At 44.2% G+C, this 25,873-nt stretch overlaps 1 protein-coding gene across 8 annotated transcripts in view; it reads right to left on the bottom strand.

The window, feature by feature from the left end:
• Positions 1-9,453: 9,453 nt before the first annotated feature.
• The window catches only part of RUFY3 (RUN and FYVE domain containing 3), a 341,239-nt gene continuing 324,819 nt past the window's right edge, over positions 9,454-25,873 (bottom strand). For 7 of the 8 annotated variants that reach the window (XM_069236852.1, XM_069236853.1, XM_069236859.1 and 4 more), the window contains one exon: positions 9,454-15,678. In XM_069236852.1, coding sequence (XP_069092953.1) covers positions 15,535-15,678 — 144 coding nt within the window. In that variant the 3' untranslated portion in view covers positions 9,454-15,534. The remainder of the gene's footprint in view (positions 15,679-25,873) is intronic. The other variant, XM_069236858.1, reaches the window with a different exon arrangement.

Here is a 25,873-nt window from a genome sequence, read left to right as displayed (position 1 = left end):
ACTGATCGAATGGATGTACAGACCTTTCCTGCAACACTGAGACCACTCCAGGTCTTCTCGTCATTTTACCTGGGTGACTGATGTGGCCAAACCTCTGCAAGATACAGAATGGACTAAAATACTGGACTTTCCCCACAAAGTATCCCACGGCCATCATTTTAAGTACATTTATAGAGCTTCCGTGCAAATGCATTCCACCCGTTGCTTGCCATTGGCTTTGTGGTTTGTAACTCACATTTCATGCTTTCACTTTGTTGGCTTTATGTGTTTTAGGCTATGCAGCTTGAATTCGTCCCTTCTCCTGCCCAAAGCTTATTTACAGTATCCTTCAAGAGCTCTTTTTCTGTAAACAGGCCTAAAAACCTTGTTCTTATCTCATCACATTTGCTGTGCATTCAAATAACAAGGTCAAATGTAAGGCTCTGTCTTCGGTGGGAACTTAGTGTTTACTTTTCTTTCTCGGACTTTAAAGTGAGAGGATTTATGCAACGATCTTGCTGGATACTGGGGTTAAGAAAGAGTTTTTTTCTATATCATGACAACATGTAAATACACTTCAGAATATATCAGAATTAGGAGTACAAATGAAGCACATTTTTGTTCATTCTGAACTGTGCTGGAAACAAATACCTTTATATGATTAAAACAAATCATTGCATTAGGTGATGCAATTTAAACACATTGTCTGGGCACTGTATAGTTTTATTTGAAAAACTGTATGTCTGTGCAATGTAATGGTAATTTCAATCAAAAACATGTTGTCTGTAATGGCAGTGTTACCGCACCATGCATACTCCACTCTGCACCACTGCACCCTACTCTGCATCACTCCGCTTTACACCACTCTATGCCACTGCACTCTCTCCAATCCACTCTATGCTACTTCACACTACACCTCTGTACGCCAATGCACTTTACGCCTCTCTACACCACCGCGCTCTGCGCCTCTACACGCTATACCACTCCAGTCTAGGCAACACCAATCTAGTATGCACAACTCCACTCTATGCCACTCTGCAACACTGCACTGTACTCCACTGCACTCAGTTAATACACCTTATGCTAGTGCACTTTACTCTGTAGCACTCAACTCTATGCCCCTGCAGTCTACATCAATACATTGTATGTCACTTTAACCTACTCTATGCCACGGCACGCTACATCACTTTACTTTATGCCATCACACTCTATGCCACTCCACTCTATCCTGCACCTTCAACTCTATGCCACTTCACTCTACTGTGAAACAATCTACTTTATGCCACTACACTCTGCGCCACTGCATTCTATGCCACTGCACCCTACCTTACAACTCTCTACTCTATGTCACTACACTCTACTCTGAAACAATTTATTCTACGCCACTCTGCTCCACTGCACTCTACGCCAATGCACTCAGACACTCTACTCTGCAACACTGCACTGGCTGCCACTATACTCTATACCACTCTACTCTGTACTACTGCATTCTGCACCAATACACTATTCCACTGCACTCTATACCACTCTACGTTACCACACTTTACAGCACTATGTTCTGCGCCACACTAAACTACTCCACTCTGCACCATTCTACGCGACTGCACTCTATGCCACTTGAGTCTAATATGCACTCTGTCACTGCACCAATCTACACTACTACACTACTACACTCTCTGCCACTCTGTTGTACCACACCACTGTTCTCTGTACCACTCTACACCACTGCATTGACACTCTACTCTGCAAAATTGCACTCTTTGCCACTGTACTCTACACCACACTACTCTGTACTACTGCACTCTGCATCACTCCATTCTACGCCAGTGCACTCTGCACCACTCTACACTACTCCACTCTGCACCACACCTCTATGCCATGCGAATCTACTCTGCACTCTATGCCACTGCACCACTCTACACTACTGCACTCTCTGCCACTCTACTCCACCACACTGTCTGCCATTCTACTCTGCCCCACGCCACTCCATGCCACTGCACTCTAAACAACTGCACTGTACCCCCCTGCACTCTACTATGCACCACTGTGCTCCTATGCCACTCTACTCCACTGTACACCACTATGCCACTACCTTTTAGCCATGCTGAACAGCAGCCACTCTGGTGTATAACATGGCTAAAACACATTGGCAAAGCCACTAACTCTTGCGGAGATGAGACCTATTGGCTTTGCCAATGTTAGTTAGTACTAAGAGGTACCTAGGTCCCTAAAAGAACTGTGAATGTGTAAGTCCTTATTTTAAACATGCATTCGATGCCTCGTCAGGGGTAGTAAGCGCTATATGAATACAATTACATCATAATATAGGCTGCTACAATGTTTGTTAGTACTATGAGGTACCAAGGTCCCTGAAAGAACTGTGAACGTTTAAGTCCTTTTTTTTAAACATACATTACACACATCACAATATAAACTGCTACAAAATGCGCAAATAAATTTCTGTTAGATAAAAAAAGTCCTTCAAAAATACAGATTTGAATACATTTATACCTAGTACTAACATTTTTTTAATACCAGTCCAATAAAACCACACACTCCACAGCTCACCTTGGAACGCCCTTACAGTGCCTCTCTAAAAGAAAATATCTTTGTCAACAGAAAGCTTCAAGCGATTCCTTAGATTAAAGTCAATGGAGGTTTCCAAGCCCCTTTACATTTGCAGATTTACCAGTTGTGCACATTTGCATTTCCTTAGGGAAAGAGACACCCTGGCAAGAAGGCCTTTTCTTATCTGTCTGCCCCTCCCTACCTCCCTTCCTCACTCCCTCCCTCAGCGCACAGGAGACTTCCTGCCTTTCAATCCAACTGGGGAAACTGATCTGTCCCAATTACATTTTGTCCTCTAGGTGAATGGATAAAATTATGGACAAATGCTGTCCGTTAAGTCTTTCATCAGAGACAAAGGCCTGTGGCCTATAAACCCCTAAATGGCACCCACCTGGAGAGACTGCTCCAGGGGCGGCACTGGATGGACCTTGAAGTCAGTGACTTGAGGCTGGAAACTAAAGGGGGTGGGGGTGGGGGGGGGGGGGGTGGGAGAGGGGGCGGGAGGATGAAATCACACTGGCTTAAGGGGCTGAGAGAGGACAGTTCCAGCCCTGCTGGGACGTGCTGCCCCCGGTAGCACTGTGTGGACTGGAAGACAGGTGGGCGGCCTCACCTTCTCCCACACTGATCCTGGAGTGACCCCTGAGCTCTGCTGGGGCATGCTGGGATGCGCCCTCTGCTGCTTGGGATCTCCCCTCTCAGCTTGTTGCAGTGCCAGAATGGTGTGTCATCTGGACCACACCCCCACCCCGGCTCCTGCGGAGAGGGATCAGAGGAAGGGGCCAGACACTGGAGGAGAGGTGAGCAGGTGGTGAGGGGGATGCTGCAGAGTGGAGCAAAGCGGTGGGGAGCCCATGGGCTGCAATCGGCGGTAGGGAGCCAGTGCCCGCACCCCCATATAACCACTTAGTTGAGTGTGGCCTGAATACTTGGAGGTGGGCCCACGGACTGCAATCAGCAGTGGGGTGCTCACCAGGGGGGTGAAATGCGGGAGTCAGGGACCTGGCCCTTCAAGAAGCCTGCTGAAGCACTGAGTGCAACAAACTCTGCCTACTCCTGTGAGCATGACATGTAAGGAGGTGAGTCCCTGCTGGGGCTTCCTGGCGGTACCCTCTGATGACTCACTGGCATTGCAGTTCTCTTTGGAACTAAAGTGGATTGGGCCTGTGGCTGGTGCCCCGTCTGGTGACTCCCTGGGGTGACCCTATGCTACCTGAGGGGGGTGCTTCGCCTGGCTTCAGCAGTGAGTTGGGCAGTTTTGGCGCCTGCTGTGGGGGGCCTGGGACACAGACATCTACCCACTGGGGGTGGGAGCGGCGCTGGACCAGACTTCCTCCCTGGTGTACTCGGAGGTTCCATCAGCCAGACTTCCAATCTGCATGAAGAACATTCTGGACACTGTCAGCAGCTCATAGCCCTCGCCTCCTGTCTCCTCTGGGAGGCGAGGACCTATCCCTGAAATGTCCCACTCTCTTGCTGCGACTAATATCTTGGTCCCGCCTGGGAACCCTTCGTACGCGTCCTTGCCAGCACTACTGCTCGCTGTGGGTAAGAGGACACGGAAACGGGACACGGAGGCATGGGACCGTCCATGCCTGGACACTGGACAGGGCCAGCCCAAGGACATTATTTGCCCAGACGTCGAGAACTTAACCCCCATGTTACAGAATATCTTGCAAGCAATCACAGCCTTGCTGGAGGCCTTGGAAACTAAAATAGATACCCTAGGCACAGACTTAGGCCTCCTAAGGGATGCCCACAGGAAGCTTTCCGAGCGAGTCACCACAGTTGAACGGGGCATTTCGGGGGCAACCCCCACCATCTCCAATTTACCACCATGGAGTCCCACCTACAGACATTGGAAGTCAGGGCAGAGGATGCAGAAAATAGGTCTCAGCATAATAATATCAGGCTAGTGGGACTTCCAGAAAAGATTGAAGGTTCAGACATGATGGCATATTTAGCGAAATAGCTCTGCACTGAGGTGGCTCTGTAAGAGTTATCACCTTTTTCGCATTGGAGCATGCACATAGAGTACCGTCTCGGCCAACCCCACCGAGCCCCCATCTCCCCCGCAAGCCATTCCTCCCCAGCCCCACCCCGGAACACCTCGTATGCCAGCATCAATGAAGGGTCAAGCTTAGTATACAAACCTACTCTGCCTTCACTGGGGGGTGGGGAGGTGGGCCTCATATGGGTTAAAGTAGGGCTCCCCTTCCAACATCTGGCATCAGTAGCTGATCCAGAAGGTAAATATATAGCAGTGGCTGGTAGGCTAAATGGGCGGGACATCACCATCACAAACCTTTATGGCACAAACGTTGACCAAAGTGCTTTTCAGATGGGACTGGTGACACAGTTGTACCCCTTCCTAACCCAAAATGTTATCAATGGGGGCGATTTTAATTGTGTTTCAGATCTGGACCTGGACTGCACTCACCCCCAGTTATGTGAGCCCCCAGTACAACGATCAGCCCGATTATTCAGTGACTGGCGGGCAAATTGAGGGCTCAGTGATTTTTGGCATTGCACTAGCTTCCACACCAGGGACTACTTCTCCCCTCTTTATGACTTACATGTGTTTCATCCCAATTATTTTCAAGGAGAAAAATGGAAGAACTCCAAAGGCCAGGCTTAAATCCCACCACACACTAAAAAAGGAACATAATGGGGAGCCACGGGCAATAGGTCAAGAGAGCTGCAGGTCGAAAAAGTATGGTAACCATTGGATTATGATGTAACCCAAGAATTAAATCATTTAACAAGGTCAAGTATTTAATTTAACAAGGTCAAGTTTTTGATAGAAATTATTTTTTGATAAAGTTTCTTTTATTGGGCTTTTAGAGACATAGCACAAAAACAAAGTGAGCATATTGTGACAAGTAACAGTCTGTGGCGACCTCCAACAATGACAAGGATTATATATTACATTCCCAAAAGCCCAAAAAGCGAAGCCAAGCTTGCAAGTCCGGTGCCTTCGTCAAAGCCCAGTGCTGGGCAACCTCATGTCTACCCAACAGGATACCTAGACCCACCAGATACCTTTCAGGCCTCTTCCCACCCAGCTCTTCTAGTAAACCTAGGATCACAATCTGAAGCAAGCAGTCAATCGGACTACCTCGCACAGCAGACAAGACTCCCAGGAGTTTGGAGCACTATTGATAGATAACAGGGCACAGCCAGATCACGTGATAAAAGTCTGCATTATCCGCCCCACATCAACAACAAGCAGGCGTTAGTAGCCTACCTGCACTCTAAAGCCGTAATGGCATCAGTTTGTGTGGATGATATTCATGTGAATCATACAGAGCTGGGAGGAGATGGCTAACTCCTGAGGGGCCATAAATGCCTCTCACCAATCCCCATAGTACCCAACCATGACTCCCAGCAAGCGTGGAGGTCTGGGAATAAATCTGAGGAACGAAATACCAGCGAACGGGAGATCTGGGAGACTCCATCCTGTCCCAGTGGCGACATGAGAATCTTGACCTCCATGGGGCTAAACTTGGGATCTCCAGTAGGGCAGACTGATGAGACGGCAAGGCATGGTGGCTATTCAAAAAGCAGAACTGGGAGTGGTGTGAGTGAAAATCGTTCTGTAACTTAAAGAAGGGGTGTATATTAGAACGCTGCTACACTTCTCCCAGATGGTAGATGCCAATTACACCCCACCTCCCAATTCCCTCCAGGCCTGCCACATGGTGCAGTAGTGAGACCCTCCAAAAGGGAGTCTGTAGTGCAATCCTAACCCGAACTGGTAGCTGCCTGCCAGATCGTAGACCACCCCAGTTAAATCCAGCAAAGATCAGGGAACCAGCGACCCGTGTAAGTGATCTATGATAGTCTCCCACTTTATGAGTGAGAGTTCCACAAAGTATGCTGGGTCCTCCCACCCACCATGAAGCCAGTCATTCAGGACCACCAATTGTGAGGCCCAGTAATAAAGTTGCAGGTTAGCACCCAGACGTCCTGTCACAGGTGGATTGTACACATTTGCTGAATGCTACATGTGGAACCCAATGGTTCCATATAAAGGGATGCACCATAGCCTGAACGGAGCAGAACCACAATTTGGGGACATTGAGAGGGACGTTTTGCAAGTCACAGAAATCAGAGTAGCACCATCATTTTGAATAGTGTGACCCTCCCCATGAGATTAAGGGGCAAGGAAAACCATTGCTTAAGATCTGTTTTGACAGAAATTGTAATGAGATGCTAGTCAATTTGAGACTGGTATGCTTGAATGGGAGATTTTAAGGGGTATTCTGGCAAAGATAACTTTTAGATTTGGGAACAGGAGTGTCTCATTGATTATGTATATATTCCCATATAGCATTTTGATCTAGTATATAAGGTTTTAGGGTTTTACAAGAAACTGGGAGAGATCACTCCCCTTTAAGCGTGCATTTGAGACCCAAAATAAGTGAGGGCACCAGATCTCCCCCCTCCCACTCTTGGTGGAATGTTCCAGAACAGGCATAATCTGTCTCAGAGAAAAACAAATTGAGCTACTTGCCCATTTGCATGTTTATATTAGAATTGATGTATTAAGGATATCTACAGAAATTTTTTGTAATTGGTATAAGGAATTCATGATAAGCGTAGATGACTGTCTGAAGGATGACTATAGGAAAAGGATAGGGTGCAAACATTAGTAATTATCATTGAGAGACAAACCATGTTACTAATTACTTTTTCTGATAGTATTTTATAAACAGGAAATTTAGAAAAATGAGATTGTGGAGAGATGGACCTTCAGATAGTTACCAGAAGATGAGGTTTGGTAGGGTCAAACAGGAATATAGGTTATTACGTAATAAGAAATAAATGTTGGGGGTGAACAGAGAAGGTGGACAGCATGGGTGTGCAAGGAGGGTCAGAGAGCTCAGGAACCTCAGTCAAATAAAGGAAACTGGTATCAGAGGTCTTGCAGTGGCTAAACAGCCACTGGTAGAACAAAGCTTTGGTTCAGAAATTGAAAAGCCAACTGCATTTGCTGGATAAGGGCCTTGAAAATATCCCACTGCATGCACGACCATGGGAACAGTGACAATCAGAAAATCACCAAAAAAAACAGTTTGACTCCAAATTTAAGAGGGGTGGAGGGAAACTAATAGCCTTAGCATTCATCACTGCCTGCATTCTCCCCTCACGCCTAAGTCCCATGTTTCCTCTTTGCTACATCAAATGTAATATATTACTTTATCTTAATTGTAATAGAGTGACTAGAATCTGTTCGTATGCATGAAAGAAGCCATTAAACCCCATGGTCATCCTTCTCTGGGAGTTTATCTACCATTGTTACTTTAGTTTCACATTTGCAATTTAGAAAACCTTTGCCACTGACCCAGTTCCCTGTCTTACATTTGAGATAAATGCCTATAGCATACATTCCTTTCTGGTTACCTCTTCTAGCTTTCTCTGTAACCATCAATAGTTTCCCTTTAATCTTTAACTTAGGCCAACAGCTTCCATCATTTAACAAGCCAAACCTGGGCACTGAAGACCTTGAGAACCTTTGTCCCCTAACATGCCTGTCTTTCCTAAGTCACTATCTAAAAAAGCTGCTTCTAGCGACAAGCATTTCTGCACATAATCAGCTGAAAACCTATCGATGTGCCTTCCAGGCCAGCTTTGACAGCTAGACAGACAACATTCTGGTGGTGGATGATCTCAGGAGCCAAAGGCCTAACCTGACAGCAGTAGGAGGCTCTCCGTTTCATGGGTCTACTCTTTGGTAAGTGATGTCCAAGTTGAAAGCTTGTAACAAATATGCACCTTTGCTTTATAATATCACCCACTATAGTTAGGGAGGAAACCTGGCCACAAAGATGCTTGTGACTATAGGGATTTGCACACCAGGCACTGGAGTAGACTATGCTGGGCAATTATGTCTTAATTTAGGCAGTCTTAAAAGCAGTTACCAGATCAGAACCGAACACAGGCTTTAACAAACTGAGAGTGGAAGTGAGCTAAATGTAAGAATATCAAAATGAAGGTAACACAGTTAGTAATTTTGTATTCAGTGGATTTTTGTATATTAAAAATCATCAAGTTCCAGATTAAACTTGTTTTCTTTGTTGCACAGCATTTTCCGTAGGGTGCTTTGCCAAAGATGTTCTTAAAATTTAGATCCAACTGATGCCACGTTCTAAAAGATGGTTAATGTCAGCTAACAAAAGCAGTGGAATACACAGAGTAAAAGATGCCACTGGCCATCAACGAGTCAATTCCATCAGAAATGCAGCACTTCCAAGGACACCTTGATATTTTTTTTGCAACATGCAGAAGCGAAAAAGATGTGATGCACTACTTTTTATTACTTCTGCAGCATTTTGCCAGCCCGTGGATTGTAGAGGTTTGGGTCTAGGTTGGGGAGAATAGAAAATCCGCAAACATTCTCTGCAATTGCAACATCTGCCTTTTGGAATACATTAACTAAAGAGTGACCATTTTTTCTGTACATATACTTTCTCTCGCAGGCCCATCTTTAATGTTCCCAGGATGCCCATTCTTACATGTATACACAAATAGGTTCAAACAGCAAAATAGGCAACAGTAATGTGTATTTGAATAAATGAACTAATTATTTCTAAAGCACACCCCTAGCCACCTCCCTCCAACCTTAACAAAAAGGGTGCTATGGCGCTATTAAAGTGTTTTCTTTGTATGAAATGTTTTCATGGAAACCTTGCCTGGTATGTACTAGACATGTTTTGGAATAGCTGACCAAGCACAAAAACAATAAGGGACCTAACTATCCAGAATTCTATACTCAGATTTCAACACTTTATTGCAAGAAAAGTCTTGTGAAATAAGCAAGTTCTCTGAAGTAGTCTTTTAAAATTAACAAACAGATTCTTATTTCATTAATTAAATCTAATGAATTACATACAGCCACGCACCTTCATAGTTAACATTAATTTATCTTTATTATTTACATGAGCAAATACAAGCACCAGTACTCAGACTGAGAGTTGAACAATGTTTTTTCATAATATAAGTAGAATCTTTCCAGCAATGTTCCCCCCCAAATATAAATAGGATCTTCTTATCGATTTTGTTCTCGAATTCCCCCCTACCCCCCCAAAAAAAACCTTCTCCTCTCCTATCTGCTCTATACATGGCGCACAGATAGCAACACACTAACTAGAGCAGACAGGATATCAGCTGCTGTTTGGAAGACATCCGTCATTAGCAAGACTGTAAAATAGTCTTTAAGACTTTAATCCACAGGATACGCCGGTGGGCATCAACATAGCAGCCTCTTACAAAAAATGCCTACATTTATTTTTGCATCAAACGAGGCAACAGTTTAAAATTATCACTTTATTACCATCACAAAAGTATATTAAATGTTTCTTTGAGGGTTTCCTTTTCCACCCTTCTCTTGCTCTGGCCGACATAAGGAACAGAAAGCAATTACTGTAAGATGTATTGTCTATTAACTGAGAATATTCTTCACATTACAAAATAGCTAGTAAATATTTGATGGAGTAAAACCAGCGATATCGTTTTCTGCTAAGATGGAGACAGGCGCACACCTCATACTGTTTATGCACCCTCTGGTACTGTATACATTCACCACTGCTTCAGCAAGCACATAGCATAGCCAGAAGGATTACTGAGCGACCTAGACACTGATTTAAGTAGGGCCTTCTCCATGAATGATAGAGCCGAATGACTAAGAAAACAGACAAGTAACTTGTTTATTTTTTATGCTAAATGTTTCATATTCATGTGTGCCAGAGTGGCAGATAAGTATAAAGAAAAATGTAAAAGTCAGGAGCGCTGATTTTGCTTTTCTTCTCCAACACAATTCAACAGCCTGGGGCACCACAGTTACCTGATTGTTTTCCAGAAAGTGCCCCTGAATGATAACAATCCAATAACACTTGCCCAAAAAAAGGGGAGCTATCACGTAAGTGAAAACGCAATAGATGCACTTCCTTGGACTACAGAAAGCAAATTTTCATTGTTATTAAATTACTTCTTTGGAGACCATCTTTTTCAGGGCAGATAAACATTTCTTGGGGAGAAATACTGAAGCATTAAAGATGTAATAAATACAGTGGAAATGTAACTGTAGTGCTAACCTCTGATAATTTTAATTATGTAAATCAAATCTTGCTATGGTGCTGATTCCAAGTTACTAGTTTTGAATGGTTTCTGTGGATCCACCGGATACCATATGGAGCTGTTAGACATATAGGGCCTCATTACGACCCTGCGCCGCGGTGGAGGTCGGACTGCTGCCAAAGCAGCGGTCCAGCCTTCATATCACGACCCTGGTGGAGCCACAATGGTCCGACTGCCAGGTTGCCACCAGCCGACAGCCTGACGGTGCCGGCAGTCTGAATCCTGGGGATTACGAGTCCCCTTTCAGCTAGCCTTTGCATAGCGGTAGCCCTGCCATGCAAAGACTGTCAGAAAGGGGATGCTGGGGGCCCCTGCACTGCCCATACACTTGGCATGGGCAGTGCAGGTGCCCCCATGGACATCCCCGTTGCGCTTTTCACTGCCCCAATTAGGGGCAGTGAAAAGCACGACGGGTGCTATCACACCCAACGCTCCGCCACATTGCCGCCAGCTCAATTATGAGCTGGTGTCAATGTTAAGGCCCTGTTCCCTGCTGGGCCGGCAGGCAGAAACGCTGTTTCCGCCTGCCGGCCCATCAGGGAACTCATTATAGGGCTGGCGGGCGGAAGACCGGCGTGGCGGTCTTCCACGCAAATGAGTTTGGCGTCCGCGGCCCGTCTAACTTATAATATGGGCCATAATCATCACCTGCCATAACAAAAAGTTAACGTGCCTCAGTGAATAAATCATGAGTGTTTATTAGCTCCACTCCATATCTTTTTGTTCTTAACCTTTAAAATTTCCCACACATCTGGCTGGACACAGGTACACCAATGAACACAATTGCAAATGGCTTCTACTGGATTCAGTAGAAACAATGTGCAACTAGTTGAGTACCACTTTCATCAGAATCCCTAGACAACGAAAAGCTCAAGAGTACCCCCAAGAATGGGAGAGAGGATGGTAAGAGTGAGTTGGGATATAGAAAGAGGTAGAGGGCATAAGAGGTCCATCCTGCTAGCTGGAGGTTGTTGTTCTTCAGCTTTGGAAGACAGGACCTACCAGTTGGGAGGGAAGGAAGACAAAATGCAGCAATTTTCTCCAAAACAGTTTCTCTGCAACATTATTCTTAACAAGCTAATGCTTCTGAGGGGGACATTATTTCAACCGCAGCCAGTTTACTGCCTAATCATTTAAGGGCAGTCAAGAAGAAAAGTGCTTTTTGACACAGTACATATTGAACTGAATCTCCAGAAGGGCTTTTTGATAACAGAGGGTAGTGATTTTGACAAAGTGCTCGAAATTGAAGTGCTCTTCACCAGTTCAAATGAACAAGTTACCTACCTTTGGTATCACGTTTACTGGTAGAAACTATCAAATCTCTGATTCGAATCTATTCTTAGAATATTCCCCAGGTGTCATACTGGACCTGGAAAATCTTGAGCAGTACTTCTGTACGCAGGTAGGTGGCATTGTTCAGTTCTGTGTCAGAGCGTGTTGCGTCAGAAGTGATATCACAGTGCCTTTATATAGGCATCAACCCTGGTGGGCTGAGACAGACAGAAAGACACACACACAAAAAAATGTATTTTCATGCATAGGGAATATTGCCCAAACCACCCTTCAGTGGCCTCTCACTGACTGGTCACAGGTCATATTACGAGCAGGGCGCAGCTTTGCCTGGGTGCATTGGGCACAGAATGAGCTACAGCGCCCTATGGCAGTCAACGTACTTGACCACATGCATGTGAGAAACAGTTAATTAGTGAAAGGCAGTCTGATCTGCTCTTTACTGAGATACCAATCCAGCCTCACATTTAAAGCGGGACAGGGATCCCCCTTCAGGAGGTTGCAATAAGTGACTGTCCCACATCAAGTGGGATGCCTGGGGTCCCAGTAATAAGAGGTGCCCTGGATTGGTTTATTGAGTTTATCTCAGCTTTATGTAGTCTAACAGCCTCTCTGCTCGCATCTGTAATATGTTGCATGTGCAAAGGATTCACTTGTTTACAGAGAGCCACGGCCCCCTATATAAGAGGCCATGTCCTCTATGGATTGCATTGGCACTAATTGTGCACCAGCATAATATATACACACAAGCGTCTGCAGCCTCTTCTGTAATATCAAAGTGGCCCAGAGGCAGATGCCCATGTGGCTACTGAGGCAGTTTATATAGTACAGCCCCAGATCGCCAGTGGGGATGCCAATTCCTCAAGAGAGGACTGTTCTTTGAAATCCTTCAAAGAATTCATGTTCATATTGAAAGTAGACTCTGCAAAGACATTCTTGTGAGTATATCTGCTAGGTGAACACTAGTCTAGAGAGCAGGAAGAAGAAAAGTGGACAAGATTGGGTCCGGGCTCTCCAAAGGATTTGACTTATTTGTCTTATGTAGCATCCAAAGAAACAAGTGAAAAAGTATCTGAAAGTGGTGGTCACATAGTGAGGCATTGTGGGCTTAAGGTAGACAACTTCAAAGGTCACGCAGAATCCTTCTATGAATGACACCTAAAACAAAAGTTTCCTTTGTAACAAGCATGTTTGCCCAGACCTGACCATTAGATGGCTGAATATTGCAGAGTATGTGAACACAGAACAGGTTGACACTGCAAAAACACAAAACTCAGAAGATGAAAGAAATTCTCACTACCTGATGTAAAGGTCAGTGCTGTTAACAGCTCATGACAAGAATGTACAAAGGATGTATTTTTTTGGGGGGGCGGCAATGCACTGGAGGCTAAGACTTAGAATGCTCTAGCTTGGATTTGTGCATCTTTACTGAACCCAGCACAGCCTTCGAAATATGTGAGTAGAGCAGCTCACTAATGTCTAAAGCCCAGAACACATACAGGACAAAATTAATAATCATCATGGAAGTCTGTGGTCTGTACAAATTCCCCTTGAGGTTTTCTCTATGCTGCAATGAGATCAAAACAAATTACTGTTACCACAAATTTGACAAACCCAATGTACGGTTCATATTACTCAATGAAGACCTGTGTTGTCAGATGTGGAACTCTAGAATGCCACTTTCTCTGTTGTATATTAATTAAATGATCAATTAAAGGGATTTCATTTAAGCAGCAGCTAGCAACATGACAAAGGTTTCTAACTTCAGAGCTCTGTTGCATGTGGATCAGTAGGAACAACTAGACTGCATGTACACATTGAACTATTTGGTACCTGGGATACACAAGATTATTTTCCATGAAAAAGGTTTTTAAATTTGTGATTCAAGCAGATAGTATGGGACAGCTCTCTCCATAAGTTTACTGACATCAAAACAGATAACTTGTGAGGATGTTGCCAAGGGCAGGCATGCCTCATGAAGAAAAGGATGCACGTGTGAAAAAGTAGGCCCAAGACTCATGAATCAGATTCCCGTTGCACTACTACCAATGGAATGGTGTGATCACCTGCAGCACAGGTTTAAAAAAAAAAAAAAATCTGTAGCAGAAAAACGGGGTTAAGAATTTCAGAATGAAGCATGTTTCTACACACTATTTGAGTCATTTTTCAGCCTCACAAGAAGAGTGGCCAAAGGTATTGGATATTTATTGGTGGCATCTAAGAAAATGTTGACTATATGGACCACCAGTAAGGGGAAAATGGGATAAGATACAGCACAGTATCTCTAAATAGGCAATTTTCTATACACATAAATACATAAGTATTAATACTCCGGTACCACTAATGCTACTGTCCGTAGAACCAACATAACAAACGGATAGAAAGGGAGATATCCAGTCCAATATTATACAACTATACATATTTATATATAATAATAATTTCTGAATATTCTCCTAACAGTGTCTTTATACCCCTGCAAATTAATAAATTGCTAGGAACATACTGAAACCTTATCTAGTTTCATATATGTATATTTTTAAAAATAATAAAAGGTATTCATAAACAGGAGGTATGACGGTCATGGAGAAATGGAATGAATTTGTACACTTAATATGTGCATTTAGTAATCCCAATTGAAAGCAGCTTATTTAGTCAGTTATCCAGTTCCAGTTATTCACAGTATAAAGAAAGAAACATTTACCATGTCCCAAGAATCTGTACATTATTGCTTGAAATAGTCACTAAATATATGAAGCGGTACCATAAAATACAAATTCACAACTGTACAAACAGCAATACATTCATTGGTCTCAACAGAAAGTTAAGTACATTCAGAATATAAGCATGACATGTTGTTAGGAACAAGCAGAAGGGTGATGGAGGTCTCCAGAACGCCAACTGTGCAAGGGTAATTTCCTGCAAAATGGGAAAGCAAAGAAAAAAACACTTTTGGAAGCTACCTTTTGTTATAAGTTGTACATTTTCATTTCACCCACAAAGAAAGAAATACTGCCTTACCAATCAGTGCACAAAGTTGCACCGAGAATTTTTTTCAACAATAAAATGAAGAATAACATTATTGAAGTTTTTCATGCACGTAGTCGCCAGGTTGGTTGCAGTGCTCGTGCAAATGTGCAACAATTGACCATTATAGAAGAGGTAAAAAAGCACACATCCTTTCTCAGTGAACCTTGCCATCTCATTTGGAAACGCACGACTTTAATCAACCTCACTTCTTCCTCTAGCTGCCTAAAAGCATTTTAAGGTCTTGTTTTAGTAGCACATTGACTGTCGCGCTTAAATGTAACAATCCAACATGATAAGACAGGGAATTGAGAGCACATACTGAAATCAGTATATTTAACTTTGCGGACCCTGAATGCAGAGAACTGCACTTGCTGGAACAGTGATGCCACCATTTTGGGTGAGGGCGATTTCTCAATACCCCTTTTCGAACACTTCAAATGTAAGTGATGTGTCCTCAAAGTTTGTCTTGCGATGGAATCTCTGTAGTGCACCTGGTCCTGAAAACATGTCTGCAGACCTGTGTTTGCGTCTTCACAGTGGGCTTAACGAGTACTGCTGAATCAGCTGCTCATGGCAAGGGTTACAGACACGCTCTGGGTTGATGGAGGATGGAAGCGGTAGTTCATTGGCTGAGCAGGCATCACAGAAAACATCCCCACAGTTCTTGCACAGATTCTGAAGGGTAGGAAAACACAATATATAAGGTAAATGTATTCTCTGATCACTTTTGCACACTAATATAGTTAAGGAAATTAGCTGTCTTTACAGTCTCTTGCTTCATAAAAAAATAATCAGAGTGTCTCTCTATCACCCACTTTATATCAGTTGGGTCCCTCAAAAGTCATTCCTACGCCTATTCCTAATCTCCTTATGCATCGCCAACCCTGGTGACATGCTTCAGCATCTTCTATCATCTTTACCTTAATACCACAAAACGTCTTCTCCTATTCCAGCCTAAATATCACTGGATGGCCTTTGGATCACTCATGTTGAACTCATTCAAAGTCGAGGTCTATTACTCTCCCTCCAATTCACCAGCCTATATGCATAGTTTTATCCACTTTCCTCTTGAAATATGACATTCTTATTCTCGGCCTGAAACGCCAGGCTTCTCTTTAACCCTTGTGTATGTATGGAGTCATCTACTGATGCCACGAATGATTGCTATTGGATACTAATTATTAATAAAATTCACCCAAATCTCTTGTTTCAAACTAAAATACAAGGCACAAATTAATTCACTAAATCACATTACTGCAACGTCCTGCTTGTGGTTCTCCATTAATATTTCCTCTCCCCACTGTCTCCACCCCCCATATATTTTGGATAAAACACTGACACCTACAGATTATTGAAAATAAACAATGATCCACTGCACACCTGTAAGAAATTTGTAATCTATCACTCAGAACTTACTGGGCACACTAAAACTACCTTGTGTAATGTCCAATCTCTTCACCTTGAAGGCTCCCATGACTAAAATTCATTACCCCAGCGATCCAAGCATGACCCAATCTCAATTAATTAAAATTTACCCTGGAATGCCTTCACTGGACACCAAACCAATGCAACAATAATGTACCAAACATTAAATAGGTCCACTGACTTTTTTTTCTATTTATGATTGTGGCTTTGTTGTTTTCTCTCCCTTGCTGGCTCCACCAGAAAGCAGTGTCTTGATTCAAAATCCTCTCCGAGTTATGTAGTTTGTTATCAATATTTACCTACAAACCACACTTTAAGTTAACACATTTCTGCTCAAAAATATCCTCCCACTTGTTCCATAATAAATAAATAAAATATTTAGGTAGCTCTTCTTGGTGTCTCAAGGAACATTAGTGTTTCTAATTATGAACAACACTGTGTAGCTGCCAGAAGTGGCCCATATGAGGCCTGCCTCTTCAGATTACTTTTCCCGCTCTGCTTTTCAAATGATAACATTATTTGTCACATTTATGTGAAAAATATCCATAAGTATGTTTTCTGTGCTGACAAATTTAACCCTACAAAATGTGTCATGGTAGCTAAAGACTTCAGGGCAATAGCATACTTCTTGATATGATGTTCCCAAATAGTTTCAGAACAAAACATAGGAAAGGTTTGAGAAAACCTATTTCTATTATAACAAATTCTAAAACATGTAAATGGCATATGAAGAGAGGTCCACCAAAAAAACAACTCTGTCAAACAAATCAATCCTGATACAGCCTTATACAGTAACCCATTACTTCGTCTATTCTCTTTATTGAAAAATGTAGATCCACAATAGAAGCACATCAGAAAAATATCTCTCAGATATAAATGCAAAATTAAATAGAGAAATAATAAAGAAAGAATGGGATGAACTGTTAGAAAAGAGCATTCAAGTTCTAACCCTGTACGTGCTTCAGCATGTACACTTATGGGGAAGTATGCATCTATTAGGCCGGGAGTGGTCATAAATTCCCATGCTGTAGAGGGGGTATGACATCCTGGAAGGTGATCATGTGAAAATGTTCTGAGAGAATGTATTTGTTGAGGGGGGATCAGGTCTAAAATGGGCCTGAGAGAATTGGATTTGGAATTAGGAAGTACAGGGAGTACACACCAGAGCCTTGGTGCTGAGGTGGTACTTGCTCGATGGCACCTTTGTGAAGGAGTAATTGCACCTCTTTGAGCAGTTTTACTTGCTCTGGTGAGAGTCTGCTTGCTGGATGGTATGGTGGGTGGTGTGGAAGTAAGCTCTAGACAGTAACCACATTCCATGATGTCCAGCAACCACTAAACAATGGTGATATTCTGCCAAGTGGGGGAAGTACCCTTGAAAATGGCCCCTGACAGATGGTAAGTGATCAGGGGCTGTAGGGGGTGGGGAGTCAGGATTGAGTGGCTGTGGCTGCTTTTGGGAGGGACCCTTACCTCTACCCCTGGAGCTAACATCTCTATAGCTACCTCTAGAGAAACCTCTACCTGAGGGTGACAGGGCCTCTGGCCGATTGTACACCATGAGGCTTCAAGGCAGGTTTGTTGTGAACCTCTAAGAAAGAGAATGCAGAGAAAGGAGCTTCTAAAAGTGGGTGTCTGAAGTGCGCCCATTGCCTTAGCTGTTTCAGTATCTTTTTTTTTATCTTTTCAAGGATTTGGTCCTCCTAGGGCCTGAAAAAGGTTGACTGTCAAAAGGAAGGGCCAACAAGTTTTGCTGCACCTCTGGTTTGAACCCTGATACATAAAGCCATGCCTCACATCTGAGAAGGAGGCTGGATTTGATGCCACAAGCAGCATGATCAGGGGTCATGTTGGAAATTAAATTTCCTTTAGAAACAAACTCCTACACTCTTTTTGTGTTTTCATCAGGAAGGTACTGAAGGACTTTCTCCATTTCATCCCTAGTGGCTGTGTCGTATCTGCCCAAGAGACCTACAGAATTAACAGTGTACCAGTGGTTAGTGGACTGCACCACTACTCTGTTCCCTGCGAGCTTCTAGTCCTTTACCTTCTTTATCCGGCTGGGGGATTGGGGGTGGGGGAGGAGTGGGAGGGGGAACGACATCTCTGGTTGTTTGGAAGTTGGCCCTCTTCCACATTGTGTGAAACACAATAGAGTCCGGAGGAAGCTGACCTCAAATATAAAGAGAATCTGAGGGGCATGCCTTATACTTATCTCACGGAGTAACTATCCAAGGGTCCTGGAAAATGTTGACTGTGTGACGCAACACGCCTTTTAGCATAGGGAGGTATTTTATAGTGTATGGAGAAGAGGATCTCAAATAGGAAATCGTCTTCCACGTGATCTGAATAGAGGCGGAATTTATGGTAGGCTGCTGCTCTGGTGAGGAGTGCCTGTTATGTGGAGGAATCATCAGTTGGGGAGTGGAATGAGATGGTCGAGCTTTGTAAAAATCAGGGTTGGTGTCTTTTGGGGGCTCCACATTGTAAGTGGCCCAGGGGTCTGGTTGTGAGGAAACTGGAGTAGGGCACCCCTCCCCTCCCATGCCATGCCCCAGTGTATGGAAGTAGTGATTGCTGTGAAGTGTTGGAATGTGCCACCATGAGAGTAGTGAGTGGAAGGTGAGTCCTCCGTGGCCTGTGTTGGTGATGAGGAGCACTGGTGGCCTTAACTGCCCTTCTTTGTTTAGGAGCAGGGCTACCTCCAGGGCCTCTTGGAAAGAAAGATGCCTTTTTTGGTGGCTGTCTGGCAGTTCCTGGTGGGTGGGCGATGATTTGGCCTGTCTGATGATAGATTGCCAAATGTCTCTCTGTCAAGCATCAATCCTCTTGGAGCCGATGGAGAAGTGGCTTGACCGTTTTGTCGCCAACTATGGTGGAACTCGACCAACAACAAAGGCTTCAGGACCAACGGTGTTTCAGAGCTGATGGTTTCTGTGCCACTGGTTTCGGCTCCAACAGTTTACTCGATGCGCACACTACACTGGCTTCCCATAGAGAAAAGAATCACCTTCAAGATCCTCACCCACGCACACAAAGCTCTCCACGACACCGGACCAGCCTACCCAAACAGGCAACTCAGCGTCTACATACCCAACAGGACCCTATGCTCAGCCCAGCTCTCTCGAAATACCCTGCATCAGGAAAACAAGAACAGGGGGTCGCTCCTTCTCCCACCTCGCAGCCACAGCTTGGAATGCCCTTCTGCTCCACCTCAGATGAGCTACCCCCCTCCTCAACTTCACAAAGGAGCTGAAGACATGGCTTTTCAAAAAACCACCTCACTGATGGATGTTACAGGCACCCCTTCCACCAGCTCCTTGAGACCCTTGCGGGTGAGTAGTTGCGCTCAACAAGCACCTGATTGATTGACTGACTGATGCCGAGCTGGTCGCAGTTAGTGCTGAGGTGGCTGGCTAGGACTGTTTTTACAGTGACAAGCCAGAGCTGGCCATAAGTCGATGGTCAGTGCTGACCATGGTCCACCGGCAGTGGTGGTTTGATGGCCTGCTGCTAGTGTTCCCTTGTGGCTGTACAGCCTTTCGTGGAGGCCATGGAGTTGTACTGAGGAGAGAAAGGGTCTTTACTCGCAACCTATTGAGTGGCTGGAAGTTCTTTGATCTCCAGGTCGGAGCTAGCTGTCCTCTGGTGAGTACGGCTCCTCGTCGATTGCGGGTGCCTCAGCGTGATGATCTTCAAACTCTTCAGAGTCGAAGAGGTCCATTGGCTCTTCGCTGATCCTCCTCGATATCTCCAAGCATTGGACCCGATGGGTCTTCTTGGCTCTGAAGGAGTGGCAAGCATTGCAGGCAAGCTGTTTATGCTTAGGCAAAAGGCAAAGGTTACAGACCTCATGGAGATCGGTCAGTGGATATTTTGAGTGGCACAGAGAATGGTATCTAAAAGATTTTCGTTCCTTCAAGCTTGTGACATGGTATGGAACCAATCTGAAGTCCAGAGAAAAGAAGGACCCAAATGGCAAGGCCCCACAAGGGGCTGAGATTGATCTGAGGATAAGCCGGGTGCAAGGTGCAGCTGGAGTTGTCGACCCGGAACGGAAGGAAACAATACTGATTGTTAGGAGTTACCTGTGGGAATAGAAAAGATCACCAACGGTCTTGAACTGGAGCATGGGAGCACACATCCGAACCTGATAGCAGATAGAAAAAACCTAATAATGGAATTGACACCCATGCACATTACCAGCAAGAGGAGGAGTCACCAAACTTCAAGACTCGAAAGAGTTCTTCAATGAAAAAAATGTACACACAAAAGGGACCAACATTAGATGGCAGGAGTATGCACAGCATATGCATTTAAAGCTGCACAAGCCTCAAACATTCAATTTACAATTAACACACATGTTCTGGCTTGTCCTTCGAAATTAGCTCTTTTGCCCCACTGTTCGGAAAGGTAAGAACCTTCTACTAGAAAAGGAGGCATGATTGTCTGAAAATGGAAAGAACTCAGGCAAGATAAGTGGAGATGATTTCTGAAACAGGAGGGCATATCAACTCTTGTTGATCTGAAGGACCTAAAAGTTCAAAATAATGGATTTTCAGCAAGCCAGAAAAGCTGTCACCTGCTGTCCCATAGGACCCATCAGCTCCCTTTGAGAGTGAGGTATAGCAGCCTCGAGGGCGGAAGGAATACACCTGCTGTTGTCCTCACTGGTCCTTGGAGCTGCCACACCATTTCCATCATACACCACCTCAGCTAAGTGGTCACGAAGATGGTCTGGAAGACTGGAAACCACCTACTGGGCCATCTCCCAAAGGGCCTGGGAGTAACAGACCAAAAAGTACATGACATCAAAGTAGGGAAAAGCCAGGCTTCCAAATGAAAACACTTTCTTGAACCTGGGTCCATACATTTTGATTTTCTATCAAAAGGAGTGGAAGGAAAGAAGTTATGATTAAGTTTTATACAAGTGGAGGTCTGAACCACTAGGCTCTCAGGCGAAGGGTGAGATGACAAGCACTTTAGTCCATCCGGGATTGGATGAGAGAAGCAGGAAACTGGGAAGCACACTACTGAAGTGGACACCAGCATTTTTCTGCAGCCAAGACACGATCCATGGTGATATCACTGAAGGCCGCAATAGCGCTGGAAAAGAAGATGAAGGCTGTAGGGATCGCTTGACGATAGTAATGCTTTCTTCTAAACAGGTTAGGGTAGATCTAGGACCTCAGCTCATTGCACAGGGCTGCCACAGATGAGGTGATGTCCTCTGTAAGTGGATAAGATGGACAATTAAAATCAACTTCTAGTGAAGTGAACCTGCCACTGGCATTTGTAACACCAAATAAATACCTGATCATTGTCATACATGAGAAGGTTGTTTGCATCATTACTGCCAACCTCATCATTTACAAATCTGAATAAAGTCAGTCATCCCTAACAGTCTTGTGATGTGTAAAACCCTGAGCATGAGGCAGAGGCTCATCATTGAAACAGAATTTAACCTTCTTCTTGGCTTTGAAAAAATTGATTTGGTTCAGAATTTCAGGTGACTCCGAGGCTGGATTAGAAACCAGTGGCAGCGAATCAGAAAGCATCACTGACATCAGAGTCAGGGCCGAAAAAAATGTTAAAACTAAGCAGAGGACCAGGGTCTGTCCGGTCCTCAGCAGTGGAGTCCAGAGTCACTCAGTGCTAGGGAATAGGGCCTGCTGCCAGCAGAGGGATTGCTGAAGGTCTCAGACGCCTTGGGGATCAAGATACATAAGAGAGCGCTGAAGTAATATGTCTCATCATAGCATCACTGAAGGCTGCCACTTGGATGAGGTCAGAGCCAGGGAGGGGGTTTGGCAGCACTGGGCACACAGCCAGATCACAGCCAGGACTCTGACATATGTGTTAAAAAATGAGGACAGTGTCACATGGCTCTATCAGGCAGTAGATGCACTTAGTGTCACCACAGTCACTTACTTTTACTCATATTTTTTGCTGTTTTGTGTGGCAGGAATGCCAACCCAGGGTGTTATGTTTAATTACACAAAGTTCAAAACTAGAGGTAGTAGGACACATACTTAACAGGAAACTGCAGAACTGAATGAAGAATTGGGTGCCTTTCTCATAAAACATAAATCTGTTGAATACCTTTTAGCTGGGGGTTGAAATGTTTCTCTTTGACACAAGTTGGCACCTTTCAAAAGAAGTGTAGAACATAATTTGCGGCAAAGAGTCACTGAGCTTGTCCAAGCTAAACCATGGTCAAACTATATCAGATGCAATACAAAAAGCCAGTAGGTTTAGCTTTTGTACAGTGCAGGACACATTCACATAAATGCACAAAGACCAACAGGAGAGGGCAATGTAATGGGCAGTAGAGATAAGCTAAGTTATGTTAGTGGAAGAAGACCTACAAGACATGCCTGGGAGGAGAGGTAAAGTGCTTGGGGGGCAAGAAGTTGGGTGGAACCCAGGTAATGTGCCAAGGGGATTAGAGCGCGATGATGTGCCTGAGAGGAAGAATGATGGGTGATGTGTCTGAGGGAAAGTGCCAGATGATGTGCTCTGGGAGGAAAGCCCCCAGGTGATGTCTCCCAGGGAAAGAGCTCCAGGTAATATGTTCAAGGCGAAAGATGTTTGGTGATATGCACGGTGGAAAGCTCCAGATGACGTGCAAGCGGGGAAAAGCATCAGGTGATATGCCTGGGAGGAAAATGCCAAAGGATGAGCTTAGGGGGAGAAAGATGATCAGCCTGATGGGGAAAAGCAATGGATGATGTGTCCAATGGGAAGAGCCCTGGGTGATGTGCCTGGTGAGAAAGCGGTCAGCCCCTTTCTTCAACCGCAGGCTTTCTTCAATCAGCTTCTTTCAGCCTTTGGCATGAGAAACTGTAAATCAGTTCCTGGTTCACCGAGTGGATTTTTTATCTCTGTCCTTCCAAATGCTACGCACTAGGGGGTTAACATGGTACATTAGTACTGGTGTCAGTATCAACGCACTGAAATGCTAAGTCAAGCCTGAAGCTCCTCTGAATTGCGAGATGAAGGAGGCACTGTAGCCCTTAGAGCAGTGGTTTGCATCTCACTTGCTGTACTGCCCCAAGCACATGGAGTGTGATCTGTGCCCTGGTTTGAGGAGAGGTGAATGGTATAGTGCACCCAGGCAGCAAGCGTGATGTGCAAGATGTGGCACAATTATCTTCCAGACAGTGTGGTGCTGGGTCACATTTGCAACTAGTGTATATCAGATCAGAGGCCAGGTGACAGATTGTGATAGTCATGTTTGCACTGCTCCTGGACCTGCCAAATAGTTAATAGCAGCAGTAGCTTCTACGTCATCTGTCAGCAATGCAGTTCCTGTTCACATTTCACTTTATCTTGCATTCCCTAAGAATGTTTGTATTTTCAATATGATGTTTTTCTGTACTTCTTTCATGAGGCCCACTTGTGCACCAAGCCTGTTGGCCCTTTTGTGCAGTCACACACAAGCTAATTCCTGGACACTCAGTCAGATCCCCTGTGCACCCTGCAGAAGCCACTGTGGAAAGGTTTGCATCAAGGCGTGGGACATGAATTAATTATGGTAAAAGACAAGATGGAGGCACAAGACCTGGCTTAAGGTAATGGAGTCAATCCCCTTGTTCGAGGCAGCTCATGCCACTGTCACCCTTGGTGCAACAGAGAAGAGAACATGTGCTGTACTCCCCTAATTTCTCTGACATATATTATCACAAGCTGCATCCCCCACAGCACAAGAGTTTATTAGGAAAACCAAACCGTGATAAAAAAAAGTGACTTTAGCTAGCATTTCCCAAGTGCATTTGCATTTTCCAGATTATATTGTTTGATGCATTTTAATTTAATTAAACATATGACTTGTACAGCGCATACTGTGAACCGAGTTGCCTTCAGGATTATGGGTAAATTCAGGCTGTGGATAGGTGTTTACAATGGCTATGATTGAAAACTCTGGAGTGGAGACTGAAGACAGAGTGAGCTTCTCACAGTGCAGGTTGGTGGGTAATACATATGTTCAGAATATGAGCTCTTCCAGTGCTGGGGCTCTCTGGTACCCATCTATAAATCTATAAATAATACATCGGAGCCTGAAATTCCTGCATAAAGGTCCATTTAAAAAATCCTTATTGCAGGAGACTTGTAACATCTCTAGTCCTGTATAAACATGGCCACGAGATTCTGCGGCTGTAGCGTTTTTCGCATAATTATAGATCTGACCCATCTGCTACATAATCCGTCATCACTTGCTGCATAATCTGCAGATTTTATCAAAGTACAAAAATTATTTTTACCTCAAATGGATCAAAAGTTAATAAAATTGCAGTGGCCTGTGTTGATGTGAAGTAAGGAGCTCCTAGACCCAAGTTTGTTCTCTTTTTTAGCTTTGTTTTATATTTTACACCTTTTAGCTGCATTGCTTTTAGCATGGCTGTTAGCAGTGACATTTTACACATTTTGCGTAGATGATATAATTCTAGGAATACATTGTATGAGTTGCTTGTTTAGGTAGCCGTTTCTCAACATATAATCAGTACATTCTGTTCAAGGCTAGGAGCTCAATACACGATAACCAAGTGCCAGAGTTCCCCTTCAGGAGGGAGCTTCTAACATCTAGACACAGCACTGCATCAGGGCTGTGCTTCTAACACAGGGAGGCTTTTATTATATAAATGGTGCACTGACCTGAAAGAGGCAGAGGGTACTCCAGCCGCAACCGTCCTGGGACAAATGCTGTGTTTGACTTGCAGCTCTGCTAGTGCTAATCATCCAGCTTCTCGAGAGAGTTGCCACCCATACTACAGGCTGACTCATGATGCAGTTTCCAGGTATGGGGCTAGGGCTAATCCATTAGATAAGGGTACACCTGCTATGCTCTCAGTATAGATTGAGAGTTAGGTAGGAACCCCAAGAAATCATTTACCATAGGATTATCTTTACCATGTGTTCAGAATGCTGATAACTTGGCTCTGTTTTATCTGCTCAATGATCTTACTCTTGCTCTGCACAAATACGACTGTTTCAATAAATGTACTGAAAATGTATCTCATATTTCTCTTGTGCTTTTGCCTGGGCATACACAAGTAATACAACGAAAGGGTGAGATCTGTTTCAACAACTTCCTTGAGAGTCAGAGTGTCATGTTTAGGTTGTCATACTCACCTTCCACCCCAGTAAAGCTAGGGGTTTGGGTGAGGCACTGAGAGTTGGACTGGAGTTGGGCTGACAGTCTCTGATGGTGTGGAAGAACTCAGTCCCCTACATTCTAAAGTTCTGCTGTCCTAACATGCAGTCCTATTATCTTGGTAGGAACCGTATAATATGGACAGCCCTATGCAAGGGTTAACTAGTCATCTCTCAGGTGCTTATTACTGTATTTGGATGTGAAACTCGTACTAATGAGGTGAAACCTTTATCCAACAGTGGTATGTGAAAAAATGACAAAATTATGCAATAGTACTATCACAAAATATGC

Source organism: Pleurodeles waltl, chromosome 1_2, assembly GCF_031143425.1.
Source record: "Pleurodeles waltl isolate 20211129_DDA chromosome 1_2, aPleWal1.hap1.20221129, whole genome shotgun sequence".
Classification (NCBI taxonomy): domain Eukaryota; kingdom Metazoa; phylum Chordata; class Amphibia; order Caudata; family Salamandridae; genus Pleurodeles; species Pleurodeles waltl.
The sequence above is the reverse complement of the archived record's forward strand: the minus strand, read 5'-3'. Positions and strand labels throughout refer to the sequence as shown.